General features: G+C 41.0%; 1 protein-coding gene across 2 annotated transcripts; it reads right to left on the bottom strand.

The window, feature by feature from the left end:
• Positions 1–306: 306 nt before the first annotated feature.
• On the bottom strand, positions 307–18833 carry commd9 (COMM domain containing 9). 2 transcript variants are annotated; one of them, XM_055649745.1, is made up of 6 exons: positions 18737–18833; positions 10924–11049; positions 6243–6382; positions 4561–4595; positions 4284–4387; positions 307–485 (listed from the first exon to the last, which is right to left on the bottom strand). In XM_055649745.1, the coding sequence occupies exons 1-6, from the start codon at positions 18776–18778 to the stop codon at positions 345–347; spliced, it is 588 nt and encodes a 195-aa protein (XP_055505720.1). In that variant the 5' UTR covers positions 18779–18833; the 3' UTR covers positions 307–344. The 2 variants fall into 2 exon arrangements, with proteins under 2 accessions (XP_055505720.1, XP_055505721.1); XM_055649746.1 differs by lacking the exon at positions 18737–18833 and adding an exon at positions 18437–18652 and having other exon boundaries at positions 10924–10994.
• Between the last annotated feature and the right edge of the window lie 1009 nt (positions 18834–19842).

Here is a 19842-nt window from a genome sequence, read left to right as displayed (position 1 = left end):
GATTAAAAAACATTAGGCATAGCTTTTAGCTGCAATATTGCCAAGCTCACTTTACACAAATGAAACAAGTGACAAGAAACAGAAATAGAGTCATTTAATACAAAAAAGATAGAAAGTATTGGGAAATTTACAGAAATCACATCTACAGTACTTGGGGGGGGGGGGGGGGGGGGGGGGGGGGGGGGGGGGGGGGGGGGGGGGGGGGGGGGGAATGGATATCACAAGCAATGTGAAAGATTAACAAAGTTGTACATAACAAAACAGGATAAAGAACCTTCCTTCGGATCCAAATATATTTTTACCCAGTTTCTAATACTTGGTCACCGAGACAGCGAGTAAACATTTCATTTATTTGCCACAGCCGAAAGCTGGTCCCGGATCCTACCAAGTCCATCCAACATCGTATCCAGTTTTTCTTTACTCAGTTCAAGGGAGACGGTGGAAATAGTGGGCTTATCTTGGCAAATGGTGGAATCATCCTGAATCTGTAATGGAGGACAAAGCACCCATTAGAAGTGTACATTTACAGCTCTTCTCACTTTCAGTTGTTGCAAATCATAAGCAATCATGATACTTTCAGCTTTATTTTATCCATACATAGTGTATGGAGTGGATCGATTATAATTAAATAACTTTTCAATCTTTCAGTTGATAACTTGCCTACCAGAAGACTGCACCAGTTTCTTATACAGGGAGATCGAATAATCAATTTTTATTTTTTTTTAATAATATTATGATAAAAACATTTAATGTATATCAGTCATACATTATTAATATTATCAATTGTGGATTGATTCTGCTTCTAGTTTTTTTAAATTATAGATAGAGAGTAAGAAAGAGAGAGAAAAAACCCCACGAGTGTCAAGATATAAAAAAGAATGGAATGATTTACTAATAATACATCATTGGAGATAGATTCATAAATTATAAAGTATAACTTTTCATCTAATCATGAGTTCAAGCTTCAGTTAGGTTCCCGTGCTGAGCCGATCTACCCCTTCAAATAGTCAATGAATGGAGACCATATTCTAACAAAAAGTTCTTGTTTGTCCATTAAGTCTGAGTCTTTCCAGATGTAGGGTCTCCGACATTTCCATAATCCACATTTTAATTGTGGGGGGTTATAGGGCCTTTCCAAAATTTTTAAATTAATTTTTTCCCAGTTATTATACTATAGTCAAGAAATTTTCTTTGGCTTGTTGTGAGTGTTAGACTAATCAATTTTGTGCGGCACGGTGGCACAGCTGTCACATGGCATCAGAGGCCTGGGTTTGATCCCGATCTCAGTTGCTGTTTGTAGTTTGCACGTTCTCTCTGTGACAGCGAGTTTCCTCTGAGCTCTGGTTTCCTCAAACATCCCAAAGACACTCAGGTTTGTAGGTTAATCGGTCTCTGTAAATTATCCCGACTAAGTAGGGATTAGATGAGAAGGTGAGATAACATCGAATTAATGTGAATGGGGATCAGTGGTCAGTGTGGACTTGGGCTGAAAGGCCTGTTTCCATGCTGTAACTCTAAATTAAACTTGTAACCGCCTACATTTTGCTGTTACAACCCACATCAGTTAGATTGACCAGACAAGATAAGGATATTAAGGAAATAAATTGAGTTTAACCTGGGATTTAACGCATTAGAAATTGTGAGCTCTAATTGAATTTATTTCACTAAAAATATAGGAAGCAATTTCTTCTATTGGGATTCCGCTATGGTTATTTAGTGTTGAGTACAACTGACAGGCAGGCATTCCTATCACACACTGCATCCTCAGAGAAAATATGGTCTTGACGATCTGATAATTGTTTTAAATGTAATCCTGAGGCAATGTAGATAATCAGCAGTTGCAGCTGTCTCATACAAGTCTTGAATTTCATTACATCTATAGAAACATTCTATGCGTCTCATGTAGAACAGGAATGGTTCATGGGTGCAAGATATCCCAGGACTCAGTAATTATTTATCAATAAGTTGACAGTAGTTTCCCCAAAACACTTCATTCAGAATGAATGCAAAAGTTAACACAAGGATGAGACCTCTTTCTAACCCAACCAAATAAAAAGTCCCCATGCCAACAGAATTCTATTCTACTTTAAAATATTATTTGAACCCACCAGACATTAGAACTCATTTCAATATGTTGTACCTTCCCCTTAGTAATCTCTGATATCCCTATCAAACAGGTCAAATCCAGTAATATTTTCATAAACCACTCACGCATGTCAACGTTTTCCCTCAAAGAAACACTGAATGGAAAAAGGCAAACTATAGAATTCTCCATATTATTTCTGTTTTCCCCAAGAAATTTAATGTAATCACACTAACAGTTCGGGACTTTTTTGCTCCACACTCTCTTAAATTGTATTTCCCTCCCTTTTCTTTAGCAGATGTTAAATCCATTATAAAGGCACAACTCTCATGAGCACAGGCAAAAAGAGGGGACATTGGGCTGCAGTAAATGCAGATCCAGACTGCAACATTCACATAATATTCACACTTCTGAGCTTCTAAGGATATCAAAAGATAGGTTACGACAAGATGCTCACATCTCAACAGCATTCCCCAAGATATAGGTCAAACAGATTTCTGGAAACCATCGGAATCGGGCATATTATTTAATAACCGTGCGTAATTAACAAGCTTTATATTGCCTGATAAAATATATCAAGCAATGTGGTTTTTTTCTCCACTTCATGAAAGCCAATTCTGATCAACATATCTGATATCAAACACATCACTCAGGACGCCTCTATAAAAAAGCTATTTTTACACAGGCATTTTAAAAATTAAAACATATGTATATAAAGCCTTTACCAAACAGGGATGTTATCAAAGAAACTTTATTCTTGAGCTATATTATATTAGGCAGACGACAAAAACTAATTTAAATAGACTAAACAGTTTTGAAGGAGAAAAGCAACCGAGATTTGGGTAAGGAAATAAAAGATTAAGGATTTTAGTAGCTAAAGGCAGTGTCTCCAACACAAGAATTATTAAATCTGTGAATGCTCAAGAGGTCTAAAAAAATGCCTGATGTTCATATCTTGAAGGGTTAGAGCCGATAAATTGCTGGCATTCTTTAGTCTCGCTCCTATCAAGTTCAGTGCATAGAGCTTCATCTGGCTTCTAATTTTCCTTGAGCAGGTCTATCGGAAGTGATATTCGCGTTGAATTAGATCTTAGGCTCAAGAAAGAATGCAAGACTTTCCACAACATTTGGGCGCAGTCTCTAGGGAAGGAATTACAAACTGGAATGACAGGGAAGTCAGCATTTTGTTATTTCTATAATCACCATCTGCTAACCAGGCCCTATTTTTGCTCTTTCCAGAAAATAAGTAAATATTCCAGAGCAGTTGTCCCAAACCCATGATGTGCATGATTTTTAACTCAAAATCTTATTAATTGTGCACTCACTTTAAATAATATGCTTGCATCTAAATTATCCATCACTCTCATCATTCTTAAGTGCCTATTTATTTCATTTTTTTTTAAGTCTTACCATCTGCTTCTTACCAATTCCTTTTCAATCGGAATTCACTTACATAATCTTTTCCACATCTGTTTCAAGCAGAGAAGTCAGTGTTAGCTCTCAGAGAAATCTCCCTGCTCAGATGTAGCCTGGCCTGCCGGGTTCCTCCAGAACCTTTTTTAATCGCTCAAGTTTCCAACATCTGCCCCTCCTGTATCTCCTCAGAGAAATTGTATTCTGCCACATTGCTTTCAACTCCACCACCCCACACATACACAGTTCTTTCATTCAACTACAAACTAGGGACAATTTAAAGTGGCCAATTAACCCACTAACAAGTCTTTAGGATATGGTGGAAGTGTACAAGGTCACTGAGGGGAACGAGCAAACTGGACAGAATCTGTACATCGCTGGCTCTGAGGCAGCAGATAGACAGCTGCTTCGTTGTTGCCTGCGGATGATGTTCATCTTGACTAATACACGAGAGAAAGCCTGTAATTTTCTGTTGCAAAAAACTAAATAAAAAGCACCTCAATATCTTCTTGTACAACTAGTGTCCCAATTAGTTTGAAACTTAGGTGAGCAAAATTGGTATGCATTATAGATTAGAACACGAAAAGATTGCAGATTGAAGCCACAAGGTCCTAGTAGTTCTAAACAGCAAAGTCACATTTACACAGTTTATAGCATTTCCTCTAGAAAATGTGTTGGCCAATTGACCCAAATGTGCCTTGAAAGCTGTACCTCAGGAAAGTTCTACAAAATATTCAGATATCTTTGCAGTTGTAAAATGTTACGAGCACAAATCATTTAGTAATACCTTCATTTGGAGCAGGCATGTAGGCACGGCCATTCTATTGATGGTATCAGAGGAGGTTTTGATATCCACTCTCCAGTCCATGTCGATGAGACGGGGCAGGGAAACTAAGAGAGAACAAGAACAAAAATGTGTAGTATTATAGGGTAAGTAACCAACATTATGAATGTTATGGTAACTATGGAGAAGAAATTAATGTCTCACGAATTTCATTGCATGCACTGGATGCCCCTCATACATTATACTGACATATGCATTAAAGCAAAACAGCTTCACTTACTTTGATTTGCAAGTGCCTCACTCCTCCAGCTGGCTCTGAAATAGATATCAGGAATTAATTTTCAGAGGATAAATCCCTACTGTTAGCACATGATCTGCGAGCAGCATTTCAGACTACTTTAGCACACAAGAAACAGTGCATCATCTTTATGGCACATTTTCTTTCAGCTGGGCAGGCTCACTGGGACACTAATTCTTGTGATCTGCATGGGTACATCAATACTCTGACTCAACTCTCACAAATGCTCACAACGTGAGGTGCCACTTTAATGCCTTATAAAAAACAAGTTAACCGAGTGAAAACTCCGAAAATATTTGCACTCGTGTTATCAAACAAAATTTAGACCAAACCATAAAAAGCAATTTAGAGGGTGACTAAGAGGGTCTTAGAGAGAAAGAGAGCACAAGGTTCAGAAAAGGAGTGAGATCCGCTCAGTTGATGGGCAAAATTGTCAGATTAGATGTGGTAAGCCGAAACAATTTTATGCTGTACAATTCTATAAATCTAAAACCACGATAGCTGAAAGCACAAGGGTCAACCATGATGAGCAAGACTTCCGAGAAATGTAGAATTTCCACTGCAGATGGCTGGAGATCACAAAGCGTAGAGCAAGATCCAGGAGGGTTGGAACTAAAGACATGATTGTTTATAATCTAGGTATTGCTTAAAATGTACTTGATGGGCAGTGGGCAGGTGCTATAAACCTGCACGGGAAGATAGATGCTCCCACCCCCACGAGTCTCGGGCAGATGGGGCTTGTCAGCCGGGGAAGGCAGTCCATCTAGGAGAGGGAAATCTCGGATTTAACACCTCCTTTGTGGCCATATCCAGTCATGGAAAGGGCTCCATGAGTAAACCTCAAGAAAATCCGGAGTCGGACACCCCCCCCGCGACATGGAAAGGGGGGACGTGCTGCATGGACAACAGCCTGTCCTCCACATAACATCGCATAGGCTTGCATCCGACCAGGATGCATCACCCATGGTCAGTCATGAACGAGGGGGGCCTACTAATACTTGATGTAGTTCGGTAGTGGATAAATAGGATGGTAACAGTTGGGATACGAGCTCAGTTTTCAATAGGTACAATAATGAGAAGCTACAAGAGTGAAAAAGTCAAATCTAGAGGCAACATATAAAGCTGATTATAAGACAAGATACGTTGAGTAAAATCTACATTTTTCTGGACTGGCATGTTAAGAAGCAGAAACTGTCTTGCCAGCATGAAGTCTCAACATCCCTCAACAATGCTTACTTAAATAGATTAATGACTTCTACAGTCTCCATTTGCTAACAAATCACGTTAATTTAACAGCTCATTATTCAAACTGAATCACAAATCTGAAAAGCTTTCATGAGGGATCTGACATTCAGTTCACAGATGATACAAGAAAGAAACAGAGTCATCACTTTTAGTTTGTTTTAACAACAGAACTGATCTGTCTATTAGTCTTTTTAAAATGCCTTTAACTATTTAAAAATCATATTGCACTTACAACCTCTGCCAAGTCCCGGCTATAAAACATATTGATTTGAAGAAATTAAACTATAGGAGGATTTGAATTGATGCATCAATTTCAATACATGTGTGCTTTTAATTTAAGCCTACCAAAATGAATGATTTCAATTGCAACAAAACTGACAGCAACATTTTCCATTGAAACAAGAGAATAAAACACTTACACATTTTCAAGAATTATTTTAGTTAACAGATTTTTCAGGTTTTGATGGAAATTATCTGGAAAGAGTGGGAAAATCTCTTCAGCTGAAGTCAGTCCTTGGAATACAACTTGCCGTGTGAAACAGTGAAGGGAGCCAATCAACTATGGAGAGAAAGGATATGTAACAGCAGTAATGTTTCTCGGATTTATTTTTTCCTCTGTCTACCGATAGCACAAGCAAAGTATTCTTTACATCAGACGGTAGTAAAGTTCTCTTTACATCACTTGAACAATAATACCAACTACCAATTTTAAATATTCACAACATTTGAGAGAATACGTTACCTTTAGTCCTGAACAGCCCACATTTTGAATGTGGCAAATAATTCTACACTTTTCAGTCAGGGAAAACAACCCATTATCTATCCTGTCCCTTACAATTGTGGTATGTGATCACCTTTCATTTAACGTACTCCACGATAAATACGACCCAATGTAGTAAATCTCTAGAGGAAAATCCCTGCATCCCAGGAAAAGTCTAGTGAATCTTTCAAGACGAAAACTGGACTTAGCACTCTTGATCTGATCTCATGAGGGCCCAATAACAGCATTAAATCCCTCAACTCTTACACTCCAATACCTCCACAATGAACTTCAATATACCACTTACTTTTCTAATACTTACGGCACATTAATATTAATTGAGAGCCATGTAAAAGAACATCCACGTTCTTCAGAATGCACATACTTTCTTAAATTGCAGATTTTTAAAACAGTTATTCTGACTTCTACTCCTACCAACACAGTTAGCCTGGTAACTGGATAAACTAGACTGGATGATTTGCTGCCGCAGTAAACCTTAGTAAGTCATGACATTTGCTGCTGGGGTTGGATTCCTAGGAGCAGGAATGGCCAGAAGCAGGTAATTCATTCATCCCATTTCACCCCAATACTTTCACACAAGCCCTGCAATTCATTCCCCATGAGGTGCCCATCAAATTCCCATCAGAATACTTCCAAGAGGCAAGAGCATTTTATTGCCATATGTAGTGAAATGGAACAATTACACTCTTACTTGCACCAGCACAACAGATATACAAAGATAGTACTCTGCAAGCACCATAATGAAAAAACAAGAAAAATGCAAAGTATATATACACAAATATAAACAATAGTACAAAGCCAAGAACAATGCTCCAAGTAGTTCAGGGCTTATATGAAGGCTGTAGTGTTTAATAGCCTGATGATTGTAGGGATGAAGCTGCTCCTGAGCCTGGACGTTACAGTTTTCATGCTCCTATACCTTCTTCCCTATGGCAGGGGTGAAATAAGAGTGTGGTCAGGGTAGTTTGGATCTCTGACGATGCTGGGTGTCTTTTTTTTTTTTAAAAATCCCTGTAGATCCCTTTGATGGTGGGGATGTCAGTACCTGTGATGGACTTGGCAGAGTTCACCACTTTTTGCAATCTGCTTTGTTCCTGGGCATCGTGATTGCCAAACCAGGCCATGATTCAACCAGTCAATATGTGCTCCACTGTACACTTGTTCACCACTTCCACAGACTGTCCATTTTAGTTCATAACTACTTACTACTTAAAAGGTTTATCCTGGAGCATTCCTTGGATCTTTTGCTCCAAATTTAAAATCTATGGCTCTTTGTCAGTGTCATACAGATACAGTGCAGAAACAGGCCCTTCAGCCCAACATGCCTACACTGACCAATGTGTCCCAGCTACACTAATCCCACCTGCTCACATTTGATCCATATCCCCCCAAACCTTCCTATCCATGTACTTGCCCAACTGTTTCTTAAAGGTTGGGATAGTCCCTGCCTCAGCTACGTCTTCTGGCAGCTTGTTCCATACACCCAGCACTTTGTGTGCAAAAGTCACCCTTCAGATTCCTATTAAATCTTTTCCCCTTTACCCATGTCCACTGTTCCTTGATTCACCTACTCTGGACAAACGACTATGCATCTACCCCAAGGGTTCCCAACCTTGAATAAATTTACCCTCGGGGGGGGGGGGTAAATTTTGCCTAAACAGGGGGTAAATTTGTTGATTCTGGAATAGTACATATTTTTTTCTCATTGATTTGGTGTGTTTGGTTCTGGTATACCAGTATCTGTTCATCATTAGTTGTTCATAAATAAGTGATATAACATTGTTACATGCTATTAGAGTTGCCGGGGTAAACAGGACAAAAAGGTTGGGAACCCCTGATCTACACTATCTATTCCTCTCATGATTTTATACACCTCTATAAAATCACCCCTCATCCTCCTGCACTCCAAGGAATGGAGTCCCAGCCTGTTCAACCTCTCCCTATAACTCAAACCCTCTAGTCCTGGCAACATCCTCGTAAATCTTCTCTGTACCCTTTCCAGCTTGACAACATCGTTCCTATAACATGGTGTCCAGAACTGAACACAATACTCTAAATACGACCTCACTAACGTCTTAAATGCATTTCGTTGTCTCTGTACTGTACACTGACAATGACAATTAAAATTGAATCTGAAAATTGAATCTTATACAGCTGCAACATGACCTCCCAACTTCTATACTCAATACTCTGACTGGTGAAGGCCAATGCGCCAAAAGCCTTTTGGCATATTGTGAAAATTTCAAAACTACCTGCGCCTCCACCTTCAAGGAACCATGCACCTGCACTCCTAGATCCCTCTGCTCTACAACACTCCCCAGAGCCCCACCATTCACTGTGTAGGTCCTGCCCATATGAGATTTTCCAAAATGTAACACCTCGCATTTCTCCGTATTAAATGAAACCATTCCTCAACCGCCTGGCCAATCGATCAATATCCTGCTTCAACTTTTCACAACCATCTTCACTATCTACAAAACCACCCACTTTTGTATCATCTGCAAACTTGCTGACCTGGCTAACAGGATCCCTCCCCTCAACCATCATTCTATACAATATTATCACATCTCCGGCAACCCCCCAGCTTCTTCAATCTGACTTTAAAACTGGCACTCTTTCCTTGGAACCATTCCATTAAATATTTTCAGCATCCTCTGTAGTACTATCACAACCTTTCTAAAATTAGATGAATGGGGTAGAGCATGACATCCCAATTGTTGTATTTTATAAAGGTTCAGCAAACCTCTGCACTTTTGTACTGTTATACATCCAATTATGAATCCCAGAATCCTATCCATACTACTAAGCACTCTCTCAACACGAGCCATCACATTCAATTATTGTTCACATATATACACCCAGGACCCTCTGTCCCTGCAGAAATATGCCATTTAGCCCCTTATTTTCTTCTGACAAAGTGCATCAGTTCATACATCACAATATTAAATGTCTGCACATTCACCCATTCTGTTTTGCAGTGTTATTATACTCCTTGCTGCCTGCCACACTACAAGTTTAGCAATAATCTATGAATTTCAAAACTTACACCATATAAACTATTAATACACAAAGAAAGCAGTGATCTCAGCAGCAATCCCTGGAACACCAGTGCCTGCTATGTTCTGTCGGAAAAACTCCCATATACCATTCCTCTCAGCTTTCTGCCTTTCAGCCACTTTTATTTCCATGTTGCTGCTGCCCTTTAAATCCGTGACAACTTAGCTAACCGGCCGTTTGTGCAAGACTTCGACTGCCTTTTGAAAAATCAACACTGCCAACCCGTATTGTTACACAGCAGATAAATTAATTGCACAAATAGCAATAAGTGGGTATGAACTAAAAGCCGTTACTAAGACTAAAGTAACCAAGGAGGATATATCCCAGAATATTTCATCTTTGAAGGGGCAAAAATGAAAAAGGTTTTTCATGAGAGAAAGGGTTTTAATTCAGAAAATAATGTGGGAAAATTAAATTTGGATGAAACTCAAACAGCGGTAGAGTTGCTGCCTCACAACACCAGAGACCCGGGTTCAATCCTGACTACAGGTGCTGTCAGTACGGAATTTGTACATTCTCCCCATAACCATGTAGGTTTTCCCTGGATGCTCCGGTTTCCTCCCACATGCGAAAGATGTACAGGTTTGCAGGTTAATTGGCTTTGGTAAAAATTATAAATTATCCCTAGTGTAGGATAAAGCCAGCGTACAGAGATCGTTGGTCGGCGCTAAACTAAACTAAACCAAGCAAAGTGCATTAGCATTGTGAAAGTTGTCTGCAGGTCACCAAACAATAGCAGTAATGAGGGACAAATCAGCAATCAAGCCAGGATAATTCAAGAATCATGGAAAACTCAGACAAGGCCAATATCTTTTGTTTCCCATTCGTGTGACTTTTAGTCTGAAGTCGGCTGCAGAATGGCTCCTTCAAACCCAACCACATCCATGCTGTCCTTTTTGCCCATCTACACTAATCCCATTTGTCCTCAGAAGCAATCTCAAGAACAACCTTATGTTCCCTTTCCTCCATTTCTATAACTGTCCTGACAACTCAACTTCTCCAGCTGGCTCCAACACGAGGTTGGAATTATCCATCCCCACAATTATGAAACATAAGATCTAATCTATGAATTATCATCCCCCAGTCTCCTTAAAAAGCTCATCCATAACCAACCTTTAACCTTCTTATGCACTGCTTCACAACATTATCATTACATTCTCACTCTCCAAATCATACAAAAAATAATTCCTTCGCTGACACAGGCAATGCTATCGGTATATTAAACGTTAAGCAAAATACACTTGCTTTCAGGTTTTTCTTACCTGCTGTGCCTCCTCAGAAGTAATTGATAAATTGGTGACAGCATTATCAATCAACAGAGATGAATTGGGGGCTGCAGAGGAAAAACATTCTCGACATAAATGCCTCACCACATCCTTAGAGGAAGCCTGAAAGACAGTAATTCAATCTCCAAAATCCTACATTTGATCAAATTTCATTAACAGGGTAATCAGAAATAATATTGGATGACATGATATGGTTAAGCACAATGAATTTAAACTTGACTCCGTGGAGGGGCTGCAGTCAATTGTCTGGGGAAATATGATAAACTAATGGGCAAAGCACTGTGGTTGTGATCAGAAAGCACTGGAATCCTCAGTCTAGCCAAAATAGCAAGATACTTGGGTCAGCAGCTGGAGGAGAGATGAACATCAATAGAGAGAAAAAAAAACACCTTGTTTCGATGACACGTCCTACAGTTTAAATTCCAACTGCGGGTCAAACAGGTTTCAACTCAGTCACAACTGAGCACGCAGCCACAGAAGTGAGTAAAAGGCATGGCCTCTTCATCACAGCAGAAAGTGGGACTCAAAGAAGAGTTGTAGGAGAGAACGGTGGTCAAAAGTTAGGAAACTATGTGTGTGGAATGATTTGACAGAGAAAAGGAAGGTTAGATGCAAGTTTGTAACCAGAGAGAGCAGACCAACTAAGGTGGAGGAAACATCCAAATGGGTGGATAACTGGACCTACCATATAGGAGATGCTATCTAACATTTCGCAACATGCTGTGGGAACTCCATTTGAATTGTTTACATTTGAACTAAATTCCTACCTTAAATGATAGTTTATTATTTCCTTTACCAAGCAGACAAAGCACCAAGAATCTTGCTACGAAACAAAAGATTTCAAGTTAAAGAACATATAGGCAGAGAGCCTCTCGAGTACTGAATATATGCACAGGGTTGTCCCATGTGTACCAAACAGAAGTCTCTCAAGGCAAGAATGTAAATTTGGGAGACTCATTGTCTTTCCTTTATTTCACTAGGAATTATTGGTCAGGGCTACCAAAGATGGTTGGACGTCTTGCCAATGAAAGGGGTATTGTGAAAAAAAACCGTAAGTGATGGAGGAACTCAGTAGATCTGGCGTGATTTGTGGAAGGAAATGGAGAGACAATGTTTTGGTGAGGACACTTCCTCAGTCTGAACTCTGAAGAAGGACCCCAACCCAAAACAATGACTGTCTATTTTGCTCCACAGATGCTGCCTAACCCTTCAGTTCACTATTTTCTCACAATTCCAGTATACGTAATCTCTTCAATCTCCAAAAGATTGTGTTTCTATGAATTCCTTCAATTAGATCACGGAAACTAGTCTTATAAAAACATAGATTAGACAAATCTCTAAATTAGAATAAGACTAGAACATTTTTTAAGACATAACCTTGGAGGCAAAAATCCTGAATTGTTTTAGGATTGACAATTTTGCTTATTCACCTTCCCCATTTTGATGAGATCCAAGTATTTATACAGCCAAAGTGCATTAGCAGAGTGGTAGATATTGCCATGCAAGGAAATACAAACCAACAAATACACAATAAGGTACCGCAGACAAAAAACTGGAAACAGTTAACTAAAAAGATTCATGTTCGTTTTCTCATTCGCTAATGGTTTTGACTCAGTGCCTCACCTCTACCAATATTGATCATTAATCAAAGTACTTCTCCAGTTTGGAACACAAGAAAATCGAGCAGGAGTAGACCATTCAGCCCCTCACACCTGCCCCACCATCCAACACAATCACAGCTGACATTCCACTTTAAGACCATTTCCCTGCACTTTTCCCCATATCCCTCAGTTTCTTAATTTCAAAAAGAAAATTCAACATTCTCAGTTTTGAACTAAATCAACGACTGAATCTCCACGGCCCCCTAGAGCACAATTCCAAAGATTCATACTCCGTGCTAAGACATTTCACATTTTAGTCCTAAGAGTGTACTAATGTATTTTAAATTGTATTATTTGTTCCAGACTCTTCAGCCAAGGAAAACATCCTCATATTTTCCGTTAAACAGTCCTTAGATTTTAATTTCAATTAGCTCTCATTCATCCAAGTGTTTGAGAACAGAGACCTAGCTTAATCTCCTCATATGATGGATGTGCCATCTCAGAACCAACTGGTAAATAGAAACATAGAAATTAGGTGCAGGAGTAGGCCATTCGGCCCTTCGAGCCTGCACCGCCATTCAATATGATCATGGCTGATCATCCAACTCAGTATCCCGTACCTGCCTTCTCTCCATACCCTCTGATCCCCTTAGCCACAAGGGCCACATCTAACTCCCTCTTAAATATAGCCAATGAACTGGCTTCAACTACCCTCTGTGGCAGAGAGTTCCAGAGATTCACCACTCTCTGTGTGAAAAAAGTTTTTCTCATCTCGGTTTTAAAGGATTTCCCCCTTATCCTTAAGCTGTGACCCCTTGTCCTGGACTTCCCCAATATCGGGAACAATCTTCCTGCATCTAGCCTGTCCAACCCCTTAAGAATTTTGTAAGTTTCTATAAGATCCCCTCTCAATCTCCTAAATTCTAGAGAGTATAAACCAAGTCTATCCAGTCTTTCTTCATAAGACAGTCCTGACATCCCAGGAATCAGTCTGGTGAACCTTCTCTGTACTTCCCTCTATGGCAATAATGTCCTTCCTCAGATTTGGAGACCAAAACTGTACGCAATACTCCAGGTGTGGTCTCACCAAGACTCTGTACAACTGCAGTAGAACCTCCCTGCTCCTATACTCAAATCCTTTTGCTATGAAAGCTAACATACCATTTGCTTTCTTCACTGCCTGCTGCACCTGCATGCCTACTTTCAATGACTGGTGTACCATGACACCCAGGTCTCGCTGCATCTCCCCTTTTCCTAATCGGCCACCATTTAGATAATAGTCTGCTTTCCTGTTTTTGCCACCAAAATGGATAACCTCACATTTATCCACATTATACTGCATCTGCCAAACATTTGCCCACACCCAGCCTATCCAAGTCACCTTGCAGTCTCCTAGCATCCTCCTCACAGCTAACACTGCCCCCCAGCTTAGTGTCATCCGCAAACTTGGAGATATTGCCTTCAATTCCCTCATCCAGGTCATTAATATATATTGTAAATAGCTGGGGTCCCAGCACTAAGCCTTGCGGTACCCCACTAGTCACTGCCCGCCATTGTGAAAAGGACTCGTTTACTCCTACTCTTTGCTTCCTGTTTGCCAGCCAGTTCTCTATCCACATCAATACTGAACCCCCAATGCCGTGTGCTTTAAGTTTGTATACTAATCTCTTATGTGGGACCTTGTCGAAAGCCTTCTGGAAGTCCAGATACACCACATCCACTGGTGCTCCCCTATCCACGCTACTAGTTACATCCTCAAAAAATTCTATAAGATTTGTCAGACATGATTTACCTTTCGTAAATCCATGCTGACTTTGTCCAATAATTTCACCACTTTCCAAATGTGCTGCTATCCCATCTTTAATAACTGACTCTAGCAGTTTCCCCACTACCGATGTTAGACTAACTGGTCTGTAATCCCCCGTTTTCTCTCTCCCTCCCTTCTTAAAAAGTGGGGTTACGTTTGCTACCCGCCAATCCTCAGGAACTACTCCAGAATCTAAAGAGTTTTGAAAGATTATTGCTAATGCATCCACTATTTCTGGAGCTACTTCCTTAAGTACTCTGGGATGCAGCCTATCTGGCCCTGGGGATTTATCGGCCTTTAATCCATTCAATTTACCCAACACCACTTCCCGACTAACCTGGATTTCACTCAATTCCTCCAACTCCTTTGACCCGCGGTCCCCTGCTATTTCCGGCAGATTATTTATGACTTCCTTAGTGAAGACGGAACCAAAGTAGTTATTCAATTGGTCCGCCATATCCTTGTTCCCCATGATCAACTCACCTGTTTCGGACTGCAAGGGACCTACATTTGTTTTAAATAATCTCTTTCTTTTCACATATCTATAAAAACGTTTGCAGTCAGTTTTTATGTTCCCTGCCAGTTTTCTTTCATAATCTATTTTTCCTTTCCTAATTAAGCCCTTTGTCCTCCTCTGCTGGTCTCTGAATTTCTCCCAGTCCTCTGGTATGCTGCTTTTTCTGGCTAATTTGTACGCATCATCCTTCGCTTTGATACTATCCCTGATTTCCCTTGTTATCCACGGATGCATTACCTTCCCTGATTTATTCTTTTGCCAAACTGGGATGAACAATTTTTGTAGTTCATCCATGCAGTCTTTAAATGTCTTCCATTGCATATCCACCGTCAACCCTTTTAGAATTAATTGCCAGTCAATCTTGGCCAATTCACGTCTCATACCCTCAAAGTTACCTTTCTTTAAGTTCAGAACCATTGTTTCTGAATTAACAATGTCACTTTCCATCCTAATGAAGAACTCAACCATATTATGGTCACTCTTGCCCAAGGGGGCATGTACAACAAGACTGCTAACTAACCCTTCCTCATTACTCAATACCCAGTCTAAAATAGCCTGCTCTCTCGTTGGTTCCTCTACATGTTGATTTAGATAACTATCCCGCATACATTCCAAGAAATCCTCTTCCTCAGCACCCCTGCCAATTTGATTCACCCAATCTATATGTAGATTGAAGTCACCCATTATAACTGTTTTGCCTTTGTCGCACGCATTTCTAATTTCCTGTTTGATACCATCTCCAACTTCACTACTACTGTTAGGTGGCCTGTACACAACACCCACCAGCGTTTTCTGCCCCTTAGTGTTTCGCAGCTCTACCCATACCGATTCCACATCCTCCAAACTAATGTCCTTCCTTTCCATTGCATTAATCTCCTCTCTAACCAGCAACGCTACCCCACCTCCTTTTCCTTTCTCTCTATCCCTCCTGAATATTGAATATCCCTGGATGTTCAGCTCCCAGCCTTGGTCACCCTGGAGCCATGTCTCCGTGATCCCAACTATATCATAATCATTAATGGCTATCTGCACGTTCAACTCATCCACCTTATTACGAATACTCCTTGCATTGAGACACAAAGCCTTCAGGCTTGTTTTTACAACGCTCTTACCCCTTATACAATTATGTTGAAAAGTGGCCCTTTTTGATATTTGCTGCAGTCCCTCAATTGCAGACTTTTTTAGGTAAGGAAACCAAAATACTACACGTTATTCTGGCTGTGATCTAGCAATTTTAATTGTTAATTTTTTGCTCTTCATTGCTTTTTGGGGCAAAAAAAAAAAATAATAATAATAATAATGGGACTAGCTTGAATGGCATTGATGAGTTTGGCCAAATGGCCTGTCTCTGTGCTGTATGAGATGGTGGAAATGCTTTTTGGACTTTGGGGGTGGGGATTGGTATTTAAGCATTCATTGTAAATGTGGCTTAAAGAGTTGCCAGATTTATAAAATGGGAACACATGCCAGCAACAATTATCGTGACCAAACTAAAGTTACATTTAATAATGGACATAGCTGGAGTAACTCAGTGGGTCAGGCAGCATCTCTGCACAAAATGGATAGGTGACATTTCAGGTCAGGCCACTTTTCCAGAGAAGCAGCCTGACCTGCTAAATTAGAAACATAGAAAAATAGGTGCAGGAGTAGGCCATTTGGCCCGTCAAGCCAGCACCGCCATTCAATATGATCTTGGCTGATCATCTAAAATCAGTACCCCGTACCTGCTTTCCCCCCCCCCCCCCCCCCCCCCCCCCCCCCCCCCCCCCCCCCCCCATCTATTGATTTCTTTAGCCCCAACAGCTAAATCTAACTCACTCTTGAAAACATACAGCGAATTGATCTCCACTGCCTTCTATGGCAGAGAATTCCAGATTCACAACTCTGGGTGAAGAAGTTTTTCCTCATATCAGTCCTAAATGACCTACTCCTTATTCTTAAACTGTGACCTCTGGTTCTGGAATCCCCCAAACATCGGGAACATTTTTCCTGCCTCTAGCCCGTTCAATGTCTCATCTGGCATTTTGTACCCCGTTGTGTAAACGAGCATCTGGCAATTTCTCATTTCTATTTTCTTACTTTTAACAATGCTATTTGAGGGATAAACAATCCTCAGAATGTGAAAATACAACCACCCCAGAGGGCAAATACTGATTTAATGGTCTCTGACAGGTTACTTTATGGACAATGGTGCAGCATTTATTCAGCGATAGACTATAGCCTCTAGATTACATGCTCTAGTTTGTGAGGTCAAGTTTAAACTGCAGTCTCCTAGCTCAAGCAATAAAAGTACAACTGAAAAAAGTGACAAGAAAGCCTTGGTCAGTCATAACTAGTTTTCAGCACTAACTTAATAGTATAGTTTCACACAGAAGAACCACAAGTATTCAAGGATGAGAGGAGGAGAAATATCCTTCAAAGAGTTGTGAATCTTATCCCCACAGGGCTGTGGGTGCGAACCATTACTATTAGAGGCTGAAATAAGTTAAAACGCTTGCACAAAGAAATCAAGGATGAGTAAGATTTGGGAAAAGATGGAGTGGAGTCAAAGGAGACAGCAGATCTACCTATCTTTTACCACAAGATTCGAAATAAATGAAACTTATTAAGAAATGCAGATGGTGAAAATTAAAAAGAAAAAAGAAAAATGTTGGGGCATACAGCTGGTCAGGCATCATCATGGTAAGGGAATCAAAGTTAGCATTTCAGATTTTGAACTCTTCATCAGAATTCAAAGTGAGAAAACAAGTATGTTTTAAATAGCTGAAAAGGGGAGGAATATAGAGCATCTATGACAGGGTACAGACCAGAACTCTACAGCACGTGTAATTTACTTGGACTGGCTCAAATTCAGCCTATCACTATCAACGTCCACAACATAGTTTCCTCAAGAGGAGGAACCAGATTGGGTGGGGATACAAGAAACTGCAGATACTGATATCTTGAGAAGTTTCTCAACCCAAATCATCACCTGGCCATTCCTTCCCTAGATGCTGCATGATCTAGATTTTATCCATCACAGTGTTGTTTTGAAACAGCAGATTGGGTGGCCACTTTGCAGAACATCCACCCACAATCATTCAGGCAATCCTAGTCTTCCTATCACCCAGCACTGGAATTCCTGCCTCTCTCCCACTCTGACCTGCAATTTTCACACAGAGAGTGGTGAATCTCTGGAATTCTCTGCCACAGAGGGTAGTTGAGGCCAGTTCATTGGCTATATTTAAGAGGGAGTTAGATGTGGCCCTTGTGGCTAAGGGGATCAGGGGGTATGGAGAGAAGGCAGGTACGGGATACTGAGTTGGATGATCAGCCATGATCATATTGAATGGCGGTGCAGGCTCGAAGGGCCGAATGGCCTACTCCTGCACCTAATTTCTATGTTTCTATGTTTCTAATCCTCACCATTGCCCAATCTGCACCTCATCTTCCATTTGGACATAATGAATCTCTGAATAATTAATACTGAATATATTTAAGCCCACATCTCCCCCTCTTCACACTTGGTTTCTCTTCTTCCTCATTCCACTGCCTCTAACTGCTAGTTTATACAATAATTATTACCTGACAACTTCGGCCTATACCCTTTCACAGATATTCCTCTATTCATTCAACCCACTCTTCAGCTGAAAACACGTTGGCTTTGCCGTTTCTTAGTTCTGGTGTAGGTTCCTTGGGCTGAAAGGTCCTTTGATTCTAATCTTCTCCCCATAGAAGCTGCCCGAGCAGCTCCCCCAATGTTATTTATGTGCGAACACACGGCGAACGATAAAGGGATAACCCCCAGGCCGGTCCCGTGCAGTGCACGAGCCCCAGGCCGGTCCAGGCCGGTCCCGTGCACGAGCCCCCGTCCCCATCCTTTACCTTCAACAGCAGCTGCAACGGCTCAGCTCTGACCGCCGCCATCTTGACCGCCTCACGTGACCGCCGCGCGCAGGCGCAGGCCCAGAGCGCCCGTGGCAGTCTGGGAGTTGTAGTCAGCAGATGCAGACAAGACACTGCATCTTTGTAGAGTCTCCCCTTGCCTAGTGGACTTTTTAGTTCTGCACCATCTTTCACCCTGACCTTAACCAATGTACTTTAACCCGAGAGACAAAAATCACTTTAGAAATGCGCAGCAGGTCAGGCAGCATCCCTGGGGCGAGAACCAGAGTGAAGGAGCCTTCCTCAGAACGGGCAAAGTGAAGAGAGGGGCACATTTTACAGCTACAGAGAGAGGGAAATGAAGGCACAGAGACCAGAGAGAATGGTGGGGATCAGGTACAGTGGAAATGATGGAGGTAACAATTATCTAAAACCCACAGTTGGAACAAGATGGCAGTGGAGGTCAATACACTGGATGTTTTCAAGAGAGAGTTAGATATAGCTCTTAGGGCTAAAGGAATCAAGAGATATGGGGAGAATGCAGGAACGGGGTACTGGGTGATCAGCCATGACCATATTGAATGGCGGTACTGGCTTGAAGGGCCGAATGGCCTACTTCTGCACCTATTTTCTAAGATAGAGTTTTACAACACAGAAACAGTAACTCTTAAAACCCGGCGGTACGAATATTAATTTCTCTAACTTCAATTAACCTTTGCTTTCCCTCTCTCTCCGTCCCTCCCCCACCCTAGTTCTCCAACTAGTTTCACTGTCCTCCTGATTAATTGTATGCCTCCTTGTCACCTACCCCTCAGCCAACAATGAACCATTCTACATTTTGTTGATTATTATCTAATTTGATCTGTAATTTTCACACCTTACATTCTCTGTGCACCCTTCCTTATCTCCAGTTTCCTTCTCCCCTGACTTAGTTTGAAGAAGGGTCCTGGCCTATAACATCACCCATTCCTTCTCCCCACAGATGCTATATGTCCCACTGAGTTAATCTGGCATTTTGTGTCCATCCACAGAAACAGGATCTTCGGCCCAACTTGACCATGCCAACCAAGTTGCACAACTCAAGCCAGTATCACTTGCCTGCATGT

Source organism: Leucoraja erinacea, chromosome 18 (genome assembly GCF_028641065.1).
Source record: "Leucoraja erinacea ecotype New England chromosome 18, Leri_hhj_1, whole genome shotgun sequence".
NCBI classification, from domain to species: Eukaryota; Metazoa; Chordata; class Chondrichthyes; order Rajiformes; family Rajidae; genus Leucoraja; species Leucoraja erinaceus.
Note: the sequence above shows the minus strand (reverse complement) of the source record. Positions and strands in the feature narration are given on the sequence as shown.